Source organism: Gavialis gangeticus, unplaced genomic scaffold (genome assembly GCF_001723915.1).
Source record: "Gavialis gangeticus isolate Ggan-Ray unplaced genomic scaffold, GavGan_comp1, whole genome shotgun sequence".
Lineage (NCBI taxonomy): Eukaryota > Metazoa > Chordata > Crocodylia > Gavialidae > Gavialis > Gavialis gangeticus.
Genome location: NW_017728993.1, coordinates 58,158,901 through 58,185,199, shown reverse-complemented (window position 1 = coordinate 58,185,199; position 26,299 = coordinate 58,158,901). Strand labels below are relative to the sequence as shown.

Genomic DNA, 26,299 nt, shown 5'->3' with positions numbered 1-26,299 from the left:
CCTCTGATGCTATAATCCCTCTCAAGTTGCCCTTCTCCTTAACCGCAGCAGAGATGGAGGAAGAAGATTCCTAACACCAGCCCCATGTTTCAGGCTTGGCACACAACCCTAGCAGGCTGAGCTTTTCCCTTGTACTTTGCCCTCTTCTGCAGTGGAGATCTGGTAATGAGCTATTCCTTTGTTCTGCTCCTTCAAAGAAGGAAGCAAGCTAGACTCTTTCTCTTTTCCATTGCAAATTCTTAGCAAGTAACCAAAGGGAGGAGACAGGTGCCTTGGCTACCCTCTCTCTGTCCTGACATAGGGCTAAATGAGAATGGATCCTGTGCTTCCACCTCTGCTGCTTGATGCTGTTCTTTGCCTTGGTCTGGGGCTGAGATGCCCTAGCCCAGATGGATCCAAATGAGGTTTCAGCTGGTGGGTAAGGCAAAGAGCACTGTACAGCCATAGGCACAGAAGACCATTCCCTGGTGTCCTGACACTTCCTTGTAGGCATTAAAATAAATGGTTCTGATGCTCCCAAGATCTAAACTTATCATAGCTCCATTGTCCTCTGGCGATTTGTGCCAGATGAGGATCTAGACAGGCATGTTTACCTGTGAAACTGCTTCACAAATACCTAATGTGAGAATGTGCTTCCAGACTGATGTAGGAAACAGGAGGAAACACAAAGTGGGTTAATTCCAATGTTTGTTCAGTTGTTTTAAATGTGTGTGGGGGGTGGTACTCTGATTGAAGAGTTTTAATTAGTGTTTTTGTTTACATCTATTTACAGTCAGGTCTATCATTGTGCTTTCTATTGTATTAATCCTTACAAAAGGAGCAGTGCAATTAGGAGTATCCTTTGTTAGAAGTTTATTTGCTAGAGGTTTTCAAGTACACCAAATCCCAGATGGATACAAAATGTACTATTTCTTTTCATAGAGCCTGTACGTTTTGCTAGCACAAAGTAAATTTCTGATTATCTGAAGATCAGAACTATGCTAGCTACACCTGGGTTTAACTTATTTATTTATTTATATATTTTTAAAAACCTGCTGTTTTTAAACCACGGCTTACCTTAACAAAGACCCCTTTTTTTTCCTTAAAAAAACATAGTATAAAACTCTGCTATAGATTACCATTCCAGAGTAATTATGAAAGCTGTTCTACACCCCAGCTTGCTACAGCCACATTTAATAGCAAGCAAGCAGAGGTTTTTCAACCATGAAATAATTGAAGATATGGCCTAGAATTTTCTAAGATGAATATCAGATTTTTTTGAAGGTCAGAGGGAGATGATATTAGAGATAAGTGCTAGTGCAGTAGATGGAACATGCTGAATATTTGCATTTTTCCACCACGGAGCATTGTTGTTATTACAAATAGGTAATATTCTTACAAGTGAAACATTTTTTTTTTAATTGCAAGGTCGGTGGCATTTTGTTAGTCCCACTTAAAAATGGCACAGACCAAGGAGTCTGTCTGCACTAGGAAAACAGATTGTTCAAACCTGGCAGGCAGCAAGAGGTAGTGATGCCCCAGGAATTCTGTGTGGCACAGTGCCTTCAAAGCAGATGGCACAACTCAGAGAGAGTGTTGAATCACCTGCTTTAACCTTGTTATGTCACCGTTTCTCACAATAATAGGGTTTGCTAGGGCAGTTGTTCCACAGCAAAGGGAAACTACATTAAACCTGGAGTTGGGATTAATGCTCTGACCACCTAAATCTGATCCAAGGTCCTAATTTTTCATTCATTAACATTGTTGGTGTACATGTTAAATACCATGAGTCATGTCAACAAGTAACACACAGCTGACACCAGTAGATTTGCGTTTGAATGTAGCTCTACTTTTCTCATGTATATGCATATGTTGACAAATAACAAAAGCTGTTGAAAAACTGCACTAAGCTCATCCCAAATTCTGGAAGTTTATTATCTTTTTGTTTTGTTTTTGGGTGTGCCTGCTTCTCTCAAACTCTGTAGGACCAACAAGGGCCGGGATATCAAAACTATTAAGTCTCTCCGTGTACTGCGGGTCCTGAGGCCGCTGAAAACTATTAAGCGATTGCCCAAACTCAAGGTAATGCTTGCAATTCTCTGCATCCATTTGTATTTTTCCCAGGGTTAGTTGGCATTATGGCAGAGCCCCAAGAAGGTTAACATCACAGGTTGTTCCCATTTTTAAAAGAGATATTTTCCTCCTCCCCTCTACCTTCTTTCACATGGCACTTGAGGTCCTGGCCCTAGAGCACAGACTAGTTCTCTGTACAGAAGGCAAGGCAGACTAGCACCTTAGAAACTAACTGATTCGTAGAGGTATAAAGTTCTCTATGGCTAGCAGTACATAAAGAGTAGAAGTATTTGTATGGGTTCCTGTCATAACATCTCAAAGCATTCTGCAAACTGTACCAGTGGATTGACAGGCTGTTTGCAAGCCCAGTTTTCACACATGGCCTCTCTTAAGTCCAATAGGCTGTTTAAAATTCATCTCTGGATACCCAGTTGGTTAAAGTAGGCTTGGCTGCTTCTTTGCTTATTTGAACATGGGGTTTGAGAACCCCAATTAGACACCCATAATATATAGGGATTATTTAATCTGCTACTGGAACTAGAGGTGGCCTCAAAATAAACCCGACATGCTGGATACTGAAATGGGGTAAGCTTATTGGAAGAAAATTCAACTATTGATCTAAAGATCTGTTCCTTTCCCACCGAGGCAGCTTACAAACCTACTGATCCCCTTTTCTGTGATGACAGTGTTGGCAGCATAGATGCTTCTCCACAGCTGTTCTGAGTACCTATTGCAGTCTGTGTAGTTCTGCCTGACTTAGGTGTGCAGAATGCCACATGAAATCAGTAAATGCAGTGGAGTCTGCTGGATGCAGACTCAACATTAAACAAAATACCCCATTTCAGGAACAACTTTGTAAAGCCTTTAAAATCAGATGCCAGTTCTCCACCTGTGATTGACAACAGAGCTCTGACTACCAGAGCTCTCAGTGGGTCAGTGTAGTTCAGTGTTCAGGGGAGTCCATGTGGTCTTGTGTGTGTTGTTGCAGCCCCTTGATAGCCCAGCCAGGCACCAGGACCATACTGTGCTACATGCTCTAGAGACACAGAACAAGAGGGCAACTCCAGTTGTAGCAGCCTCTCACTTTCTATGTCATAAATGAAAGCTGGTATTAAAACAAACCTGAGGCCCCTGCCAAGCCCAGCCCAGCAGTATATTTACAAGCAACTAAAAGCACTGACATGTATAACTTCCTAAAAGAATCAGATACCTTAAGAGTACTATTTTCTAGAGATTATTTTAAAAGAAAAATGCCATTTTGCTGCTGGCCTGCCAGTTGACCTAGGGTCAAGTCAATTTACCTCTCTGTGCCAAGGTTTCCCCATTGGTGAAAAAGGGCGAATGATGCTGCCTCCTTTGTTACGTGTTTTGAGGCCTAGGGATGAAAAAATGTCAGGTGTTGATGTTACTATAATTAGAGATGTCCAGTCTTCTATCTGAGAAGTCTTGCCAGTTGAGGTGAGGCTAAACAAATCTGTGGTCATTAGCTGTTACTGAGGTCTCTCGTACACTGCTGTAGTTGCCAAGAATGCTATGTACTATAAATATTCACAACTGCTTCTGTTTCTGATGGAGTAGTTCTCTCCTAGGTAGGATTTTTTGGAGGGGTATATTGCAGTAATTTATAAAATAGCTGATGCTGCCTAGAGCAAAGTATGGTGGTGGCATTTTTTCCGTATTAGAAGTGAGAAAAACATCCTGTCATTAGGTAATTTTGGTCCTACACTCAGCCAGAATATGTTGGTTTTCCAGCATAATCACGTCAGGGAATCACGTCTTTGGTTTTGCTTTCTCCTGCAGGCTGTCTTTGACTGTGTTGTGACTTCCTTGAAGAATGTCTTCAACATACTCATTGTTTACAAGCTCTTCATGTTCATCTTTGCTGTCATTGCTGTCCAGCTTTTCAAGGGGAAATTTTTCTATTGTACAGACAGCTCTAAGGACACCGAGAAGGACTGCATGTAGGTACACCAAGCAGCATATATGAACTAGTCTGCTTTCATGGCAAAGACATCCATTCCCATCTAGTGTGCTGAGAACCAAAAGTACCTGAGAAGTCTAGGATTCTCATTCTTCCCTCTCCCTCCAACCCCTCAAAACTCTGGTTATTGTCCAGTTTGGGTTCTGAATTCAATCCTTGGTCATGGGTTACATACAGTCCTCACTTCCTGAGCAACCAAACCTATAAAATGTTGCTTGAAGACTCATGTAGAGGAGGCCTTACAGAGCACTTGCTCTCATTCCATTCCCGAGGTGAAATCTCTGTGTTTCAGAGAGATTGCTCCGTGCCATCTTGGGAGAAGTCATAGTGGGATCGGTACAAAGAAATCCAGCTTTAAATGAACACTGAGCCTCCCTGCCTTCCCTTAGCTGGTCTCTTTAACTGAAGGTTGAAACACATTTCACCTGGTGCTTTCCTCAGTGTTTTTTTTTCAGTTAGAATGTGGAGGAAGAGAAGTCAGCTCCTAATTGTTGTCCTGCACAAAACATTACCATTTAGCCCCGTGACTGGCTAAGAAGCCATAGCTTCAGCTGCTGAAATGACCACTTGGGCTTTGAACTCTTGTAATCCATTCTCTTTTACTAGCCCAACCCTTCCCCACCCCCCACCCCAGCTTCCCCTCTTTTGTCCTTTACTCTTTCATTGATCTCTTAAGTTTTTCCTTGTTTGTTTTCCCTATTTTTCTCCAATCCTGTTACTTTCCTTTTTTATTGTTTTGTTTCCCTCCTCTCTGCTTCCCTCACCCTGCTCATCCTTTTTCTCCTTATGTCCGATGCCCTTCATTTTCTGTCCTTACTAAAACCTTTCCATACCTGCATGAAGACAGTAATTTTCCTTCCATACTGCCCCAAGCATGAAGCCCACCTCTTCAGTGCTGACAGCATAAAGAAGTCCTGAGGTTCTCTTCTCACCTTACAGAGGCAATTATGTGGACCATGAGAAAAACAAGATGGAAGTGAAGTGCCGTGAATGGAAGCGCCATGAATTCCACTATGACAATATCATTTGGGCTTTACTTACACTCTTCACTGTCTCCACTGGAGAGGGGTGGCCACAGTGAGTATTAGACTTGGTTGTCTTTGCTTGCCTGTGTCTATAAGCATAGGTTTCACAGTGAAACCTAACATTTTCCCTTTCAGAAAGCTATGTGGTGGAGTTAATATCTATGTTTCTCCTTGTGGGAGAGAAAAGGAGGGGAAGGAGAAAGGTTGAGAAATGATATCAGTGTGAGAGAACTTCGGCAAGTCAGTGGGTGTGGTGAGATCAGCTCCCTTCTTGCAAAGTTAACTATGGGACAGTGCACCTTTCTGAGTGGGCCTGAGGGGACTTTTGGGCCAATCCATCTCTGAGCATGAAACACCTGGAGCTCTGCTGGTTACTCCACTCTCCATGTTGGAGGAGCTCTTGGGCAGGCTTTGCCCTTATGTGTGACACTGGGGAGCTATGGGACACTCTTTTGCACGTGTGACATGCTTTAACTCCAGCACAGCGTGTCTTCATTTGGACGCAGGAAATAGTTCTGGGCTCTTGTAATGTAGGAGGGAAAATATCTCCTCCTATGGTGAGTGCAGCAACCCTTATGAGCTTGTTCTTGGCATTCTAGCAAGGATTTGGTTTGTTTTATCAATGTGACAAGTATGCGCACTATAGGATTAGATGGAGGTAGATATTGGAAAGGGGTTCTGTTAGGTACGTGATGCTCTCCCAGTAAAAGACAGTCTGGGGAGGCATCTGGAATGGGCCTGCCATCATCATGTGTGTGACCCGCTGGGCTTCTCTTTGCCCCATGCTCCAGGGTGCTGCAGCATTCCGTGGATGTGACCGAGGAGGACCGGGGGCCCAGCCGCAGTAACCGCATGGAGATGTCCATTTTTTATGTGGTGTATTTTGTGGTCTTCCCTTTCTTCTTTGTCAACATCTTTGTGGCTCTCATTATCATCACATTCCAGGAGCAAGGAGACAAAATGATGGAGGAATGCAGTCTGGAGAAGAATGAGGTAATGCATAGCATGGGTAAAGTAGGAGAGCACAGGGTGAAATGAAAGATGGTTTCATTTTCCCTTTGCTATGGAAAGACAGTTTCAGATGCAACCCACAGAGAGCAGAGCCCTAAGGCTAAATAAGGCATATGATGAGAAAATGGGTAAAAGTTCAGTAACGTTCGCTTCAGCCTGAACTACACTCTGTTCAGTGCGTGCCTTCCCACTGTACCTTATTTTTCATGTACAATAGCCTCCCAAATAAGAGATGCACCTTGTTTTTGAAAGGCTGCATGAAGAACAAACAATCTTTCCTTGCTTCTGCGGCAGGAACCTCTCATGTGGAGGGAGGGTGAAGGGCAGAGAAAAGTCCAAGGCCAACAGCTAGGGAGCCCCTAGTGCAGCACAGCAGCACTACTTTCACTCCCTCCTATCCCCATTAGAAACTGCTCTTACTGTATAGACTTGCTCATAGGTGCTCTATGAGGGAAAGGGAAAACCTATCCAAATTTCCAGCAGCTGAATTTTAGGAAAATAGCATGTGTTGTATATAAGAAAAGGTATTTTCTGGAGCCTCAGATATTTCAGTCATTCCTGGATCATTCTTACTGACTCAGTCCTGATCCCCTTCACACCAACAGTTCACCAAGCTGCCCTGGTATTTTTAAAGGGGGCCATTGTTGTAAAAGCCCCATCTGTGGCTGCTGTGAATCACCCACATCATTACTAGGATGGAATAGCAAGGAAGCCATAACTCCTCCCGCACCCACTTTACAGCCAGCAAGGGTTTTGCCCCTTGGTTTTAAGAGGAAAATTATTTTCTTCATCTGCATTTTATCTTGTTCTGTTGGTTATAGTGAGCCATAGCTTATTCGTGCTAAACTAATACTGTTTTCCATTACACAACAGATGTAGTGAAGTAAATGGATCAATTACCCATTGATATAATACAGTGACAGTATGATAAATTAACATGTAAGAAAAAGGACTTCCTGTGCAGTTCCTGCCAAAGAGCTTGCATTTTCAGATGATAATTTGAAGAAACTTCCTGTGTTTGTGGCAATAACCATACCCAGGTGTAAAAAAAAATGCCAAAGTTGAAGGACCGATGTGTTCATTAGCTCAGGATATAGTTATTATTATTATTAGACAAATATATAGATATAGATATATTTTATAATTCCTGAAAACGAGCAAAATGTAACAACTCAATAATTCTACACAATCCTTGTGGTCTGATCGTTCCATACAAATGTAAATTATTGTAGTAATATCATTATTATTAACTCTTTTATATTCAGTCTGAATGCAGCAAAACAGTTTACAGTACAGTACAGTGAACATCCTACACTGTTTCACTACATTAACGTCTACATGTAACTTCATCTTACAAAGACCTTTTGCTTACAGAGACATGTCCTTTCCTATGTCCGGCTCAGTTAACTTAGCAAGTTGCTGTAGGACTGTTTCTGTAGTTTAATACCCAGAATAGACTTCATAACCCCAGACAGGATATGAGGATTGTGCCCGTGGCAGATCCTCTGCTTGGTTTCTCTGCAGTCCACCAAACCCTACTGTCAACACAAGGACATCGAGCGGGAAGAAGAGAAGCTGAGTCCAAGCTAATGGATTTTGTTTTTTTCCAGAGGGCATGCATTGATTTTGCCATCAGTGCCAAACCTCTCACTCGCTACATGCCTCAAAACCGACATACCTTCCAGTACCGTGTCTGGCACTTTGTGGTCTCCCCTTCCTTTGAATACACCATCATGGCCATGATAGCTTTGAATACTGTGGTGCTGATGATGAAGGTGAGCTGACCAAATTTATCAGAGGCTGGGAATGGCTTGCCCCTGCTTAGGGGAGTTGTGGGGGAGGAGAAGCATACAGGAAGGGATTTAGAAAGCATGTTATTTGTTTTTAAGGAGATGGTGCCAGGATTTCATTTTATATCATGTCTGTTGGCTAAGAAACTGATGAGGTCACAATCTTGGCTCCTCCAACACTGTCTTTAATATTCAATCAGGCATGTTGTACTCAATCCATAGAGCTGAGTTCTTGCAGTGAACCTGGAAGGCAATAAATCCCAATAACATACAAGGCCAGACTTTCAAAAGTACCCTGATGTGGCCCCTTACAATTCACCTATGCTTTTTTACTTCCAGGTTTAAATATCTGGCTAAATGATTTGCCTGCTCAAATGCAGTTCTTTCACCAACATCTAACTTTTTTGACTTCCATGTGCAGAAATGTGCTGCGTTCCACATGGAGGCCTCCTCTTTGTATTCCTTCACTCTTTTACTGAGAGGAAGGCTAAGACTATCATATTTTTATAAGAGTCTCTCTTTGTTTCTAATTTTCCTTGTACCCTGGAGGAATCTCTTATGAGACCACAGACTTGCACACAAAAGCATTGCCCACTTGCAATTTTCCCAGAAAGGATTCATTTAGGGTAACAAGCAGCCTCTTTGAAACAAAAGTGCCTTGAACAGGAGACATCATGAGTTATTGGGGTACTCACTGCAGCATGACCTGGGTTTATTCTATGATTCACACCTAATAGTGATTGCCATTATTGAGTGCCCTTCCTCTCCTCAGTTTCACTTACTCACCCTTCCCTACCAGATGGAGCTAATCAGGAGAAAGGAAGGCTCATTATTTCATTACTGGGAATGTATGGTAGCCAGCTTAAATAACAAGAGTTTTACCCTTATCCCATCCATCACATGGGATGAAACTCAGGGGTTTGTCCAAGACCAAGTCCCATTATTATGAAACTCAGGGAGCCTTGTTGTAAGATTCCATTTCTGTAGCTGTTCATTAGATGGTTACAACTCTCTCTTTCTGGCAGTATTATTCTGCACCCTATACATATGAGCTGGCTTTGAAGTACCTGAACATTGCATTTACCATGGTGTTCTCCTTGGAATGTGTCCTGAAGATCATAGCTTTTGGCTTCTTGGTAAGTTGTTACTACCAGTACTTAGTACCAGCATGAGATTCTCAATTGATCTGGCACTGGTACAGGATTTTGGTGTCCTAGTTTGTAATTAGTATGCTGTTCTGGCATTTGGAATGGGATTATCTTCCTACAGCATGCAAATGATATTTAGCTCTCACATTTGATTGAGGACTGTAATTGTCCTGAGTACTGGAACCTTTCTTTGGAGTCTCATGAAGCACACTGTGTCTGGATGTGTACCTGGTTTTTCAGTACAGATCCTTCCAGATCCCTGAGCCAATCTTTGGAGCTTTTAGGATTTCAGAATGAGTATCTCTGGATGAACCTCTGGAGTTTTAATACAATCAGAGCTGCTAAGAGTCACCCCCACGACTGCTGCAAACTGTTCTCATTTTTAGTCATTTTGGTCTTTTGAATGAATTCAACACTAGTGAAAGCCATCAGATTGTCATCCCCCACCTCCTGAGTAATTCAGTTTCCAGCCCCATTGAGTCTTTAGCCCTTCTGCTGAGACTGCCAGCCAGAATGCCACTTGCTGTCTGTTGTGGTGGTGGCTGTTGTCACGTTAACACTTCTCTGCTAGGTATTAAAGTAAATCCACCAATTCCTTTGGAATAGGCCATGAAATGCCCATCCATTGATAGCTTTTGACTTGTCAGCTTGACCCTGATTTGAACTGGTGATCTGGCAGTAAAAGGCCTTCTATCAAATTACCATTCCTTGAATCATCCACCTCTTAATGAATCATGTTATTATTCAAACATAAGGGATTTGTTATTTGTGAACATAACACATTTTTCTTCACCTACCCTGCACAGCTTTGGAAAAGCTAATTTGATTTGCTCTTTGATTCTGTTTCCTTCTGTTTATTATCCATCCTGGTGGATGAAATCTGATTGCTCTCCCTTATCCTAAGCCAGCATGTGGAATACTTATTATTATTGTGCCTGGAAGCCCAACTAATGGTCCGTACCCCATGCTGTACAACCATAGAACTAAAAGATGGTTCCTGCCACACAGAGCTTACCATCTTATGAGAGATAAAAGACACCCAGGGAAATACAAATCATCAGTGTGACAATATTGGTTAGTATGATACCGTGATCTCAGGACACCTGCATCCTAACCACTGTCATCACATCATTGTCCATTAAATTTACATTACAAATTGTTGTTAGATTGCAAGATGCACAGATTGAAAACTGCCCTGCTGCAAATTAATGATGGTCCACTTATATGATGGTCTGCAGTCGATACGTAATGAGTAACCCCCCACCATAACAGGGAGACAGAATGTTGTGCTAGTAAACAGAAAGGTTCACCAGGGCTGAGAGTTATTTTCTAAAGAAGCAGCCCATGTGTTTGTGCACACAGCACACTAAACACCCTCGGCTGAGTTGAGATAAATGTTTAAGAAGCTGTATAATGCAGTGTTTGGAGCACAGAACTAGGAGTTGGGAGACCTGGATTCTGTGCATGGCTCCACATCTGGCTTGCTGGGTTCTCAACCTCTCTGCATCTCACTGTCCTGATTTCTAAAATGGGAACAATACCACTTACCTTTTTAAATCCCTTTTTCTCCAATGGAAGGTGCTACAGAAAGGCAAAGTATTATTATTAGATCCAGTCCTTAAAGTCTCATTCACACAAAACTTACACTAACTTCAAGATTTTGTCTGAGTTGTAGGTACCCAGGGAAGTGCTAGATTGTGTATGAATAATTGGTTGCATGTTTAAATAGATGAATATACCTCTGGTTTCATCCACTGATATTAGTACCTTCAAGTAGGTAGCTTTTCCTGTTCTTATCTATAACCCTTTAATGATATCCTTATGCATGCGAGAGAATTCTGTGCCCACGAGGGATTTTTTTACCCATTTGGCTTATACAGCTCATGAGTCACCTCAGAAAATCCTGTTCACTATGTGGACATTCTTGTCCACAGCAACAGTAGGACAGTATTCTGGACCACGGTTGCATGAAGAGGGATGATATGATATTGACTACTGTTATACAAGGAGACTTGACATGTGTTTAGCACCGATCTGGACTTGACATCTTGTGTTTAAAACTTCATTTTCGGATCTCTGCAGAATTATTTCCGGGACACCTGGAACATCTTTGACTTCATCACTGTGATTGGCAGCATCACAGAAATTATCTTGACAGACACCAAGGTGAGCATTTTGACTCTGTGGAATTGTGGTAGCAGTTTGAGGGTGGGTTTCTTTCCCTGCCTGTCTTTGGGAAGTAGGTTCGGTGTGGTGGTTCTGGCCGCCTTCTGATAGTTTGGTTTTCTCACAGTTGGTAAACACCAGCGGGTTCAACATGAGCTTTCTGAAACTGTTCCGGGCTGCTCGCCTCATCAAACTGCTCCGCCAGGGCTACACCATCCGTATTCTGCTGTGGACCTTTGTGCAGTCTTTCAAGGTAAAGGGGGTGTGTTGGCTTCTCAGTGTAGAAGTTTGGGACAGTTACTAAACTTGAATTATTCTCATGGCACTTCTGACCTGATAGTTGCAGGAAGAATCAGAAATCTTAGTCAGTATCCAAATTTTAGTCAGTTTAGCTGACACAAACATCTGAACTTTTCAGAATTAGCTTACCTAATTCTAACTCCAGAGGGGCAAAATGGTAAGCCTGTCTCACAGTAAAAAACAAAGGTCTGTCCCACTGCAGAGAGTCCTTGAAGGTCTTTGTGATGCATATGAAAGGTGTCCATTTACAAGTCAGTAAGTCAGTAACTGGCACACTTTGCCAGCTGTTTAATAGGGGTGCTTGCTGGTGTGCTTTTGCATATGCCAAGTGTTTGTCTGTGTCTTTTATAAAATGCAGTGATGAGACACAGTTTGGCTACGGCCTCTGTAATCACTGAAAAATATTGTGAAGTTGAAGCAGGAGGTGAGGTGCTGACCAGCTTTTTGTAAGTCATTGCTGTATCCTCTGGGGGTGGGGGTCAGTACAGTTCACAAACTATTGAAGATAAGCAATATTCTGAAGCCTCTATCTGTGCTAAATCAGACTCTTGTGACTTATCTTTCAGGCCCTTCCCTACGTTTGTCTCTTGATAGCTATGCTTTTCTTCATATACGCAATCATTGGGATGCAGGTAAGCCAAAATATCTGGATGTATCTCACGTACTGGGATGCTTCTCTCTGGAGTTGACAGAATGAAGAGTACTGCACTTTGGCTGCATCTCCACTTTGCCGGCATCTGCACAAGACACTGACTGCGCAGTAGCCCATGACAAGTACTAAATGACGGCACAGTAATAACTGTGCAGTCAGCGTCTCGTGTAGACAAGGCCTTTGTCACCTGTTTCAGCATTATTGAGTCTGGCATCTGCTTATCAAGTTAGTTCCTGTTTAATAGATCAGGCTGCCCAGAGGTTTGAGGTCTAAGCAGCTTGTTAATAAGGTGCAGCATTTAATATACTCACAGGTTGCCAGTGTGTGTCCTCAGAAATTCACTTATAGAGTATATATCTAGACTCCCTACTCCATGGGTTGGTTACATCATCATGGTGACATCACCGCAATGATGAAGAACACGTGGATGGAATCCTTCATATGGATTGCATCATCAGACATTCCCATCAGACTCAGTGGGGCAACCCAAAAGGACAGGTTAGAAAGTTCCTTTCAAATCAGATCTCTTTACTTTCTAAGACTTTAGAAATTTCTCAGTTTCTACCATCTGTCACCCACCTGCAGAAGGTAGTTCACACAGAGAGTATGTGAGAGCCTTTTGTGCCTGAGATCCAAACCAACAAACACTCCCCTATCGTCCAATATGCATTTGTGTGTGAAGACCAGGGATCCTGGTTTTCTTTGATTAAAAAAAAAATCCCCAATTTTCAATATAAAAAACTAACCCAGAATCCATATTTTTCCATGATTAAAATGAAACACCACTAATATATAGATATGTACCTTTTTCTTTTTAATCATGGAAAAATGTGGATCCCTGGTGAAGATTCACAGACACGTTGCTGAAACAGTGGTCAGGGGCTGATCGTGCAATTGAAGTTAGCAGGAACTGTAGATGCTCAGCATTTTGCAAAATCAGTTTCTCAGGCCCAGAGCCACTAAAGCAGTTAAGCTTGTGAGTGAAAGGGACTAAGATGAGTGGGACTACCTGTGCTTAAAGTTAAGCATAAGCTTAAAGTGCTCTCCAGGTTCTGTCTTGTGATTTGACTTCCTAAGAGCTACATTTTTCAGAAGGCATCTTTGGCTATTAATGTTCAGGGTTTCATCATGTTGTAACTGTAGGCACTGTCTTAACTAATAGAACTGCCTGATGTTCACAGTTGTGAAGTGCTTTTGGGAGGTGGGGAAATGTGTTCTTGTGAATTCTGGATGACACGGCTACCACCTGCTCTGAAGATGGAGAGAATCTGGCTTCCCTTTTTGATTGGAGATGTGGTTATTTAAGTTGCCTTCCTTCCTTTTTCCTCTGCCAAGTTGAATATCAGTGACCTGTTTTTTGGTCATCCTTCCCTACATGCCCCCACCAGCTCCAGGTCTTTTCTCCTCCCCCAGCTGCCATATGATTCAGCTCCTCCCCCCCTGCAGTGTGATAGTAGTTGCTTTTTTTCACACCATTGTGAGCAAATCCCCAAGCAGTGGAATCAGTGGGCGTTATTTGAACAAAATAGCTGGAGGCAGAAAATACAATTATATGTTCCAAACCTTTGTGGAAAAATACTCCGCAGTTAGCATATTTTTAGATACACAGAAAGCAGAATAAATATTTAAAGATAATAATACAACACTTCCCCTCTTCAAACTACTTTACAAGCATAAACTAATTAAGCCTGGCAGTATTGCTGGGGTGTAGGTCAGCATTACTGTATGGTCACAGTTTCAGTGTTAACTATACCTTTGATTGCCCCTGCCCCTTCAACCACCTCCTCATGGACAGTCCACTTAGGTCTCAGGTACAATGCTTGCATCCTTTCCCTTTAAGACTAGGGTGTTTGCAAGTCATTGTGATGGTGTCTAGCAGGTCTGATTTACCATGGATTTGCTATCTGTCAGGGACAGTGCAAGAGAGAAGTAGTGACCAATCAGCTTTTGCAAAGCAGGGTAGCACTTCTTTTAAGATACAAGCATTACAGAGAAAACACCTGTCTGTACACAAGCTAGAAGAACCAGGTATCCTTCATCACCTGTGTAGGATCCTGGTATGTGCAGACACAAGTTTGTCTGATTTTTTTTTTTGTTCAAATCTGTGTCTCTGTACATGTGCCTCTGGCCCAAGAGCAGAGTTCTCTCTTCCAACCCTTCACCTTTGTCTGGTTTTGTGAAACAGAACAAACCAGTACATGCATTTTCTTTGAGGAGACAAGACTCCTCACACTGGCTTACATGCTAGAGAATTAGTGTTAATTATGCCCAAGTGAGCCAGCAACAAACATACAAACACTTAAAGCAATGAGACAAAATTATTTCTGATTATACAACATATCCGTAACATCCATCGTATCTCCATATAATAGTCTTTTAACTGAAACATGCTTGCAGTGTCCCATGCCTGGCCAATATATTCATTGTACAGATGGAGAGGCAAAGAGGTTACGTGCTTTGCCTGTTGCAACAGAAGGAAATACTTGTCGGAGTTGGATTTAGACTTCTGGGCCCCAGTCTTGTATTCAGACGTTGCTTTTTTCTCAAGATGCTTATACTGGAAATGTGGTGAACTACACCAGAATTGTCCCAGAAGATATTTTAGATATTTCTACAGCTTCCATTATCACAGAATTAGAGTGTTTCACAATTGTTCACATGTACCAGAAGTGTCAGCTTATATTCTCCCTTTATTTATAAAAAGTTCAGTCTCGTCGGTTTGGGAAAGTTGCACCAATGGACTGAAGGAGAGAAGGGAATGTTATCTGGGGAGTTATTACCCTTCTTTGAAGGAAGCTTCTTGATAGCATGCAAAGCATTCAACAGCTTTAGTACGCTGCTGTTCTGTAGGAAACAGCTTCTGGCCTGGTACATTTCTCACCAGCAGGACACGTGTGTGTTAAATGTGTGTGTGTATGACTCTGTCGGTGTGGGTGAGCATCAGTGCCTGCCCCTGGTGACAGCCAGCAGAGCTCCTCTCTGAAGGGCCAGCTCCAGCAGATGAAGTTGCCTTTCTGATGTGCTGGCTATTATGCTCAGACCAGCTGTCTGCGCCATGGGTGCGTGGGAGGGAAGGTAACGGTTTCCAGCCCATGCTGAGTTGCTGGCTGTGAAGGTCGGCTTGCTTCCTGGCTTGGCACATCTTATGTGCTGAGTTTTCCTTCTTTCCTTCCTTTCTGCTCGTAGGTTTTTGGGAATATCAAACTAGATGAAGGAAGCCACATAAACCGACACAACAACTTCCGCAGCTTCTTGGGCTCCCTCATGCTCCTCTTTAGGTACATGTGTGTCCCTCAAGTTACAAACAGATGTCACAGTTTGCCCCACCTGTTTTGTCCATGCCACATTGCTGAATTCTGGCCTTGGCTGAGGAGAGTCAGCACTGGCTCGGGCTCTGGGAAGTGAAAGCAGAGATGACAGATCACTTGGCCATGCACTCACCACCAAGGCCTTTGAGCGTTGCATGTACATCTGTGACCTCCCCCCATGCCCCCCAGATCATTCCCTCAGGGCTGCATTCACACCACCAATTTCCAGCTCATGGATCATGCTGTTGAAGGATATCAATGAAACCAGTTTTAAAACATTATTAGCTTTCCATTCAAATAGGAATGCTATCTGCAGTCCTGCTAGGTAGAAGGGAGTTGAAAGGAGTTGCCAGCACCATCAGGTCACTAGCTTCTCCTATCATGAAATAATATTATGCAGTTTAGTTTACCAAGGAGATGTCATGGTATTGTCTAAAGCAGCTGGCATGCCTGCAGTCCAAAACCTCAGAGCATAACTTGGTGGTGTTTTTAATCTTAGAAAGGGGGAGATGAGTGAGTCCTCAAGAACGTTACTTATATGTTGTGGGGCAAAGCGGGGCAGTCGTGGGCTGGTGCTGACAGTGGGTGTGTTCTGGATGCAGGAGTGCCACAGGTGAGGCATGGCAAGAGATCATGCTTTCATGCCTGGAAGGCAAAGGCTGTGAGCCCGACACTACAGCGACATCTGGACAGAATGAGAATGAGCGCTGCGGCACTGACCTGGCTTATGTTTACTTTGTCTCCTTCATCTTCTTTTGCTCATTCCTGGTGAGTTTCCTTCCTTGTACCTCATCAATCCTCAGTCCTCAGGACTTGTTGTCATGGACTGATTCTGATCAAGGGATGTTTCCAGCTCCACCCTGCCCTCAGCTGCTCCCTGATGGCGGGATCCACTGTGTTGAGATTTGGTTCCATCTGTGTGACAGTGAAGTATAGGTAGTACCTAATGTAGCTGCAGCAGATACAGCAGCTAAACAGCCCTTGTTTTAACCCAGCTTCTTGGGCACATTATTACAGTCTGTTCTGAGCTCTACACTGTAGTGGCTAGGCTACTACCTATATCCAAGCCAATTAGTTTAAAAGTAGCACAGGTATCTCTGCACTACAGTGCAATTGCAGCACCTCAAATATGTAATATTGACAGGCCACTCTTGGAACCAAAGCAGATGGACTCCCCTCCCTGATGCTTCTGTCAGACCAAACTGATACAGGCTTTGTAAATTTGCAGATGACACAAATCTTCATATGGTATTAGGCACTGTGGAAGACAGAATTAGGATCCAGAAAGACCTTGATAAATTGGAAAAATGGTTTGAAATCAATCAGTTGAAACTGAGTAAGGACAAGTGCAAAATTATGCACTTAGGGTGGAACAATCTCATGTTCAAGTACAACTGTGGCGTGACTGGCTAGGTTGCAGTACTGCAGAAAAGGACCTAGAATTTATAGTGGGATACAAGCTGAATGCAAGTCCACAGTATAACTAGTATTGCAACAACAACAAAAAAGCCAATAGCATACTGGGTTGTATTATCTATTAACAGGCAGAGGCATAGCAAGCTCATTAAGTTCCTGATGGGTAATGGTGGGGCATTCAGAGGCCGCTGTTGCCATGATAAAGACTGGCACCCCCTCTTAGTTGGCACTCATTTGTTCTACCCTAGCTGAGCTACTTTTAACAGAAATATTGTATGCAAGTCCTGGCAAGTGATTCTTAGACTCCATTCAGCACTGTTGAGGCCTTACCTAGAGTACTGTGTCCAGCTTTGGGCACTGCACTTCCAGAAAGATGTGAACAGATTGGAAAGAGTCCGATGAAAAGCAACAAAAATGATGAGTGATCTGGAAAACATAACTTACAAGGAAAGATTGGGTAATAAGTTTGAAGAAGAGAAGACTGGGGGGATGGGGTGGAGATTTGATATGTCTTCAAATACAGAAAGATTTTTTTATAACAGAGATGGTGATAGTCTTCTGTGTGTCCTCAGGGAACAGGATGAGAAATAATGGTCTTAAATTTCAGCAAGAGAAATTTAGGTTAGATATTAGGAATAACTTTCTAGTTATGAGGGTAGGTTAGCTGTGGAATTAATTATGTAGGTTGTGGAATCTCCATCTTTTGATGTTTTTAAGAGCAGGTTAAATAGACCCTTGTCTGGGATGGTTTAGACATGGATGATCCTACCTAGAACAGGGAACCAGACTAGATGGCCTTGTGAGGACCCTTTCAGCTTCACTGTTCTATTTTAAGTATACAATGTATAACACCATTCTGTTTTAACACAGCATAAAAAGAATCAAATTATTTCTGTTTGAAAATAAAAGTATTGATTTATGAGAAAATTGGTACTATAGCATAGGGTCCCAGCGTGCACTTCAAGGAGAGCACTGTGCAAGGGGAGGAAGGAACAGACTCAAGACTGCTATACTCTTTATTTACAGATTCCATTTTCTTCTCTCTTCCCTCCCTCTTTCACACATACCATCTTCCTCTTGTCTTTCCCCTTCTCCATTCCTTTCTCCCCATTTCCTTCCTTTCCACTTAGATGCTCAATCTGTTTGTGGCGGTCATAATGGACAATTTTGAATACCTGACTCGGGATTCCTCCATTCTGGGGCCTCATCACCTAGACGAATTTGTCCGGATCTGGGCGGAGTATGACAGAGCCGCATGGTATGTTGCTAAGCTCCCCTGCCTCTTCCTGATCTCTCAGAGGCCTTGTTTTTGGAACCCATTTGGCTGTAATATCTGGGACAGTCAGGAAAGGCTATTGGAGTTGCTTACTCACACAGCTGTGGCAGGAAAAACCAGAGAGCTCCTGGGATGCCCAATGGTACAGAGCCATGCTGGAGTGCATGGTCAGCCTTATCGCTCCATGGGCACCCTGCTTTTATGGTAGCTGGTAACTGGTGAATGTCCAAAGGTTTTGTGGTTCCATTCTGATAAGCATATAATGCTACAATGTTTATCCAAACCTTTGGCAACTCCTGCCACGTTCCTCTCCAAAGCTCCTTTGGCAGCTTGGCCATCCTGCTCTGTCTTCTCACACCATCATCCACTGACTTTTGACTCTTGATCTTCCTCCTTCCCTATTTTCTTCTGCCATTTAGATTTCCATGCCCTCAAAACAGCCTTCAAGGACCTCTATGTTCCCCAGCCCTTGCATGCAGCGTGAACTATAAATGCAAAATTGCCATTCACATGGATGAGAGAGCCTGGTAGGGAGGCTGTTGTCACAGCTGGGCTCCTGCTAACTTATCAACTAAATGTTTAGAAAAATTTGATTTGATGATGTGGTTTGGGTAGAGGTTTGTCTGAGGATTGGACCAGTTTTTTGTTCTGGCCAGTACATATGACCCTTCCCTCTCGAGGCAAGAGAAGGCTTTTGGCTCAGGCAGTCCTCTGATGACTCTTTCAAAAACAGCTTCCATTTTGGGCAAGTAGTTCTGTTCCTGCCACCCGACAGGAGAAGGCAGGATGTAGAATGGTCTCTCCTGGCTCTGCTCCCACAGAGCAATGGCAGTGTAAAGGTTCAAGAAAGCTGTCCTCAGCCTGCATCCTGAAGGTCACCAGGGCATTTCTAGGACAGCTAATTTAGCTCTACTCCTCAGCTATATTGGGAATGTATTAGGGCTGCCTTTGACAGCTCCAAGCTCATGGGCTTCAGGAATACTATTAATGTCCTCATTGCAGCCTGAATATGCATTTGGCACCCTGTGCATTTTGGGCAGGCCCCACTTAGTCCCACATCCCATCAGCGTTGGGGCACCATCTGGGCAGCCTGTTTCTCAGCACTGTCTTCTGTCAGGTTTGGCTCACTTCCTTGAGCGGCGTCTCTGAAACCATATTACACTAGTCACTGTACCAGGAACCAGGAATGATGTCAGCTCTGGAAGTCTTGACAGTTGGAAACACACCAACTAGAATCAATCCACTGTTCAAACCTAATTTATTGCCTCCGAAGAGCTAACTTTTAAATTGGTTCTATTATCATGCATTCCTGGACTGCTCCATTTCAGCACTTTTTCCAGTTGGGTTCAGCCTTACAGTCTTACATTAAGATGACTGAAAGTTCTTCCTGGGACTGCTTCAGGGTTACAGCATCAAAAGCCTTGAAGGTTTGAAGGTAATGCCAATCCTGCGGTAAACAGAGTGGTCGTCTTATCAGATGCACATGCCTGGTACAATTTTAAGACTTCAGCCCTTGTTACTGTAGGTCAGCTGTAGAGAGAGGAAGCTGTAATAAGGGAGAGGAGGCTTAGAAGGTCCAAGCAGCAAAGGTTAGGATGCTGAATTTTTCACCATGAACTGTTAGGAAGTGGACCTCTTGATCTCAGCCATTTTTTTTTTATCCTAGCTCCCTCTGCATTTGAAAGTTGGTTGCTACCAAGTATTCCCGAGTCCAGGAAAAAAAAAATGAACCTGTTGTACAGCCCCACTGCCTATACTTTGCAAATATGGTACAGTGCCAACTCTCATGCAGGTCTCATTGAACTGAGTATCTGTGCTGTTTTTCATGAGCCAGCTAGTATGGAAAATCCAGGGAAAGAAGCAAGTTCTTCTGAGGCTAATCCTGAAATCAGGATGCTTGGATTCTGCACCAAAGAATCTCGTGGCAGCTCGAATACCCACCCGTAACTGGGGAAGAGTGACTAGGGATCAACAGGCCGAGATAGAGCTCTAAGTTCTGACTGAAAGATGTTGCCAAAGGCCCTCAGTTCTGTTAAACAAGGAACCTGTAAGGACACTATGCACACTTCCTGGTTCAGATACCTGGCCTCTGTTGTGAATGATTTTGCCTAGACAAGTTCTGACCAATGATGAAAAACTACACAGAGAATGGGAAGAAAAGGAAGAGAAACAAGAAACAAATGTCCCACGCAGTATTAAGATAGCATATTGCACATCCTTAAATGTATCTTTATGACAGCTTTCTTCCATGACTTTCCCAATAATGGGCAGGGGGCCTACAGTTTCCTGTGCCTCAATCTTGCTCAGTAAACTTCCATTTTCTGAAAGGCTTTGATCTGGAGCTGGGTAGGAGGAACTCAGTATCTGACTGCACCTGTACAGTAGGTCCTTCTGCTCTACTCAGCTGTTTAGATATTTATGCTAATCTAATAAAGATTTGGGCTGCATCCCAAAATGAATGCATTTGTTTTTGGGGGACACTCAATTCTCTGGTTTTGTCAGCTTGCAGTAAAGTGTGTCCTTGGCATAGCACAACCTGGTGGTCAGAGCATGGGACTGAAAATAAGAGACCCAAGTTCTGATCCCATCCATACCACTGACCAGCTGTCTGGCCTTGGACAAGTCACTTCGCTGCTTCCTGCCTCTGATTCCCCAGAAACTGGAGATAAGAGTGACTCAGCTACTAACCTCCTTGGGATGTAATAAAGATTAACTCAATAATTTTTTGAATGAACTGACTCTATAGGGCCAAATTTGCTGATGGTGTAATCAGGCTCAATTCTACAAAAGTGTTAAATACTGTCAAAACTTAAACCAGTCCTTGTGTACTAGTATACTGGCCCATTTCCAATCTCTCTGACCAGCCATGGGCTTGCTAAAATGGCCTTATTGGTCAATGGAATGGGATGCTGGGTGCCCGGGCTGGTGCACTGTTAGTACCAAAACTTTCCAGTGGGGTACTCCCAAAGTGGGTAAGAGTGATGGAAGCTAAACTACATGGAATGAAGAAGGTGGTAGCTCTGCTTAAATGGAAGTGACTTTTCACAGCTCTCTTCTGCCTGGGCCTGATGGATCCAAGCAGAGAGAGATATGGACCTCTGGGTTCTTGGCCTGAAGTGTGTTCCTCACCCCCACTTAAGCTCTCGTTTCCTCTTCTTCATTCTCTCGGTGTCCTATTAACCCACCTGTGCTTCCTTTACAGCGGCAGGATCTCGTATAAGGATATGTACAAATTAGTACGGGTGATCTCGCCGCCTCTGGGCCTGGGAGAGAACTGCCCCTACAGGGTGGCGTGCAAGGTTTGCCTCCCAGTCCCCAGCCACAACCTGGCAACGGGACGCACCATTAACCTTTCCTTTCCCCCCTCCTCTGCTCCACTACCACTGCGCCTTACAAGGGAACCCTTACGTTGCTTTCCTTTGAGTTTAAAGAGGTCCAAACCCTCCCAGAAGCAGCAGTTGTTACATCAGGGAAGGGTGGGATAGGGGGTCTTACTTAGAGCCCAATCAATGCAGATTCAAAGGAATTGGTCCCTTGCCTTTCTCCATAATGCAGAGAACCCTGGAGCTTCTAAATCGCTTGTGCTATGCATGAGCCTTGCTCATGACACAGAAAGGGTCCCCACTGGACCAACTGGCATCACTGGTTTCCAAAATCTAAGAACCATCCCAGTGGCTCTTTTTCTTTGATGAATGGACAATAACTATTATTAACAACTGGAAGATGAAAATGTTAGGAGGACATTTGGGAAGTGTAGCAGGATATCTAGCAGGGCTGGACACCATGCCAGCCCACCTCCATGTCTAGACAGTCTGCTCATCTATACTTTTCTGCCACACCTTGATGTAAACAAAAAATTGTTTGTTTTTAAAGCAGGAGACTGCCCATTTTAAACCCTGATGCCAAGGACATATTACACAGTGCCCTACACTGTGTCCCATGGCTTGCAGATGGCATACAAATTTTCTTCTACTCCCCTGGTTCCTTGCTGGGCCGCTCTGGCCTAAACTAGACCTCAGGCATCTTTGAACATGCCTGGGCCTTTAATTCATACCTGTGCCTTTAACTCGTGCCCCTCATTGGGGCCCCATACTCTATTACCAGTCAGCTTCTGTGCAGCCGTTTGGACCATCTTCAGGCCCTACTCTACACTGCTGCTGGCTGCCACTACTGGACAGCTTATGTGCAGCCCTTCAGACTATACGCTACACCACCGCCGGGTCCTTATAACTCTGCTCTGCCCCCCTACTGGGGCCTCAGGTGTCTGATGACTCATGTGGGCCTCCCTAACTCAGCCTATGGCTGCACAGGCCTCAGGCGTCTGTCAACATACGTGGACCCTTTGGGACATGACACCCCTTGGGCCTCAGGCACTTGTCAACTTACCTGTACTCTGGCTCAGGCCTCACTCAGTGGGCCTGGGCCTGTGTGCTTTTCTGTCAGGGTGTGTTCCCACAGGGTAACCCACAAGGAAGCAGGAGCTGAGGTTTTCAGGCACCCCATACTCACCCTTCACTGGGGAGGCACAGGTGTGGCATTTCCTGGAAGCTGGCCTGCCAGAAGCAGCCTTACCACACCATCCAACCGCAGCAGGGTGCAGTTTTAGGTCATGCTCCAGGACCAGGAACCTCCTGCCATCCCCACAGTTTCTACCTTGTCCTCTGGGTGTTCCTGGGCAGCAGCTCCAGCCAAGCAGTGTTCTCCCTCTGGCTGCTTGCAGCAACTGCTGCTGGCTTTACTGCTCAAGCCTGCCCTTATTGCAAGCAACTCCCCAATCAGGCAGTCTCCTTGTGCCCATCTGACTTCTGATTGGAGAGTACCACCACCTGCAGACTGCCTCTGCTGCCTACTCAGGCTCTTTGAATGGCAGGCCTCACAAGGCCTGCTCCAAGCAGGCACCCAAAGGTGCCCTGCTGCAGGAAGTCAGTGGAAAGAAGAAACCTGAAAGGAGAGTGAGGCAGGGGAAGAAGCAAAGGCAGCCTCTCTCTTTATACTGGATCAGTCACTGGAAGTCTGTTCCGAAGTCCAGTTGCTGTGGCAGGCAGCAGGATGCTGCAGTCCTTTAGCGAGCCCTGGGTAGTTTTGAAAAGCTGTGCCACACTGCTGACAAACCTGGATGTTTCTTTGGGGAAGAAAGCTCCTCTCCTAATCTTGTTTTGTTTTGCCATCCCTGATGCAAAGAGCTAACGCTTCCTCGGGCACTCCAGCAGCTAGACATTCGCTCCTTGTTTGTCCTGACTTCTCCGTCCCCCCTGTCCAAGACACATATGGGTTGTGCCTCTTTTCCTACAAATAGCAGTAGCCACTCAGATGTGTCCACAAGGCTCTGGGATGTTTCCACACTTGCCTACTATATGCACCAAGTTTTCTTCCTCTAGCAATGCACATAAAGGCACTGTTTGGCACCCTATATATCCTTTGCCATTCCATCTTCTAGAGCTTGTGTTGTGGCACAGTGAGAAAAATCCTTCTTCTCCAAGGAGATGAAACTCTGTGCTGAACAAAACCACTGTCTAAGGTCCTTTCCCCCATTCTCTCCCAGAAGGGAAACTCTATCATAATTTTTTCCAGGCTGAGGACCTTCACTCTGGTATGGAAAGGGGCTCAATCAGAATGGCTGTGCATCTTCTATCCCAGTTCTGCACAACTTCTCCAGGAATCCTCCACAATCCATCTTCAGCACCTGGGCTAAATGAGCTAAACAGTCCTCAGTGATAATCCAGCTACCCTCACCCCCCAGCTCCCCCTGCCCCTGGCCTCTTCAAAAGGGAACATCCTCAGTGTCTTTTTCCATGTACCCAAGCAGGGAATAAACTGACATGACAAAGAAGCTGTCATCTTTTCCATATTTCCTTCTCCAGAAGAAACTGAGTTCTGGCAGAGCAGATGTACCTCAGCATTTCCTCACTTATTATGTATCATACCTATCCTTCTCCAAGAGGCTGAACTGACACCCAGCTAAGGTAATGGGCTGGTCCCTTGAGGTGATTGTGATCCTTTCTCCAAGAGGGAAAAGAAAAGCAAAAAAAAAATAAAAAAAATTGAAAACATGAGCAATGCCAGAAAGCATCACAAATCCTCTTCTCCCGCCACCATCTCCTCCTATACAAAGGAGCTGTCTGATTCCCAGCAAAGCCCTGTGCTAGAGAAGCATAGGTTCTTTATCCTGGTGTGTTGGAAACCATGTAGAGTAGTCTTAAGCCACAGGCAAATTTCTCCTATATAAAATCGTAAGAGAGCTTTCCATCTGTCTTCATCCATTGTTAGGAAACAGTGGGGGATTACAGTCAGGAGATCTATTGGTTCTGAAATTCCACAGGGACTGAGAACTCAAAGATCTCTCTTCTTCCTATTTACAATTGATGCAGCAGTCGCATTCCTGGGAAAGGCATTATTTCCCCCAAATACCCTCCCAGAAGGGATTCTGAGCTTCTTCTGGTATTATCAGCCCCTCCCTAGCAACCAGCAACTTCAATAAGGGCATGTTGTCCCAGTGCAATGACTTAACAGCAGAGACTTCTGTAGAACCATGACAAATTCAATTCACTGCTATAGATATTGCATTCATAGTGGGTAGCTCCATCAGTCTTACTGTTCTCAAGGACAGGGATCTACTTGACAGTCAGGTAGAGAAGGGATTGCAGTATAGATATTCTGAAGTTTAAGGCTTCCACATATGCTGCCTTCTTTCTCTATCCAGTTTCAAGCAATACTGGGAAATAATGATCCATCTTGAAGGATCTCTCTCACCTCCCAGAGCTAGGAGCAGTAGAGCCTGTCTCACTGAAAAGTGCTTGGACCTCTAACCCAAATTCCCCATGTGAAAATTAGGACAGCTCTGACTCCTGCACAGCTTTGACCTTTAGTGGCTGAGCAGATAATGAGGATGAAGATTACGAATTCAGAATAGAGAAACTGCCCCCTTTCATCTGTCTTCTCTCTTGGATCATCTAGTCTCACATGCAGAGATTGCTCTGTGGGCAAGTCTGCACATGAGAGCTCCAGGGATTCTTATTACAGGCTTGGAACCACGGCTGACAAGAGGTGCAGAAGAAAAAACGAACACCACCCTCATCAAGCCAGTCAATGATAGTAAAAAAAAACCCCCACAACATGCCTCTGCAGTCCACACCTCAAAGTAGTGACCACAGACACTTGTCTTTCAGACTAGGAGCATACTTAGGGCCTCAGGATCAAAGAGCATTACATCCCAAGAATTTAGAACAGTCAAGACTCTTTGGGCCTTTTCATAATGACCTGAAGGAGGATACTGAAGCAAAATGGAACACAGTACAGAAGCAGATTGGGCAGTCCATCAGTAAGGGGTTGACTAATGAAAGTGGTCACTGAAACATAAGGTATTCCAGCAGAGATTCAGCAGGCCAGTTTATCCCCAGGGACACCTTTTCACATTCAGTCCAAATGGGAAATCCAAGTTCTTCATTGGGAATCATTGGGAACTGAAGCACTGATTCCCTGATAGCCAGGACTTCTTCACCATGCCTTTCCCTTTCTGCCTCCAGCAGGATTGATTCAAATGTTATTTAAAAAAAAAAAAGCAGTAGCAGTGCTGGTCATTCCCCTTACTGCCATGTGACCCACAGTGTGATTATAGTTCAAGCCAAGAGGAGCAGTCACAGAGCCCTTCAGCCTACCTTCCCAGCAGGCAGGACCCCCTGTCACTCAATCCGCTCCTGCATCACAGTCTAAACTATTTGAATGTGACAGTTAAGTTGTTCAACCGTTGTTTCCTAAAAATGATTGGATGCACCTGCAAAGCAATGTTTATTGTCTTAGACTTCAGTGTGTCTTCTACCATTGCAGGCTCTGCAGAGAACACAAAGAAAATTCATTTGCCGATGTCAGGGAGGAAGGATCAACTGAGACATGCCAATCTTGAATTTCTGCCAGGTCAGCCAGGACTTGGGCCTCTGACCTCCCAGAATCACCTTTCATGTCTCATTCCTAAACAGAGCTGTAAGAGCAGGAACATGCAAGTCCCTGCCTCACGATGTCAGCTTCTTTAGCGTGGCACATCTAGCTGAACCTGCATCTCTTTGTCACCTGCCTAGTGTTACAAGCTCTCCCAGCGTGTCCCATTCAGAAATAAGGGCATCTCTTTTAGTTGTATTTCCCCTCCATGAAGATGTGGCTTCTGCTCAGAGTCATGTGAA

General features: G+C 44.1%; 1 protein-coding gene across 4 annotated transcripts in view; it reads left to right on the top strand.

Annotated features, from left to right (window-relative positions):
* CACNA1E (calcium voltage-gated channel subunit alpha1 E) overlaps positions 1-26,299 on the top strand; it is a 312,745-nt gene that overhangs the window by 212,195 nt on the left and 74,251 nt on the right. For all 4 annotated transcript variants that reach the window (XM_019501773.1, XM_019501772.1, XM_019501771.1 and 1 more), the window contains 12 exons: positions 1,965-2,061; positions 3,853-4,013; positions 4,973-5,110; positions 5,850-6,051; positions 7,680-7,844; positions 8,885-8,995; positions 11,090-11,173; positions 11,301-11,426; positions 12,040-12,105; positions 15,312-15,403; positions 16,036-16,201; positions 17,980-18,107. In XM_019501773.1, coding sequence (XP_019357318.1) covers positions 1,965-2,061; positions 3,853-4,013; positions 4,973-5,110; positions 5,850-6,051; positions 7,680-7,844; positions 8,885-8,995; positions 11,090-11,173; positions 11,301-11,426; positions 12,040-12,105; positions 15,312-15,403; positions 16,036-16,201; positions 17,980-18,107 — 1,536 coding nt within the window. The remainder of the gene's footprint in view (positions 1-1,964; positions 2,062-3,852; positions 4,014-4,972; positions 5,111-5,849; positions 6,052-7,679; positions 7,845-8,884; positions 8,996-11,089; positions 11,174-11,300; positions 11,427-12,039; positions 12,106-15,311; positions 15,404-16,035; positions 16,202-17,979; positions 18,108-26,299) is intronic.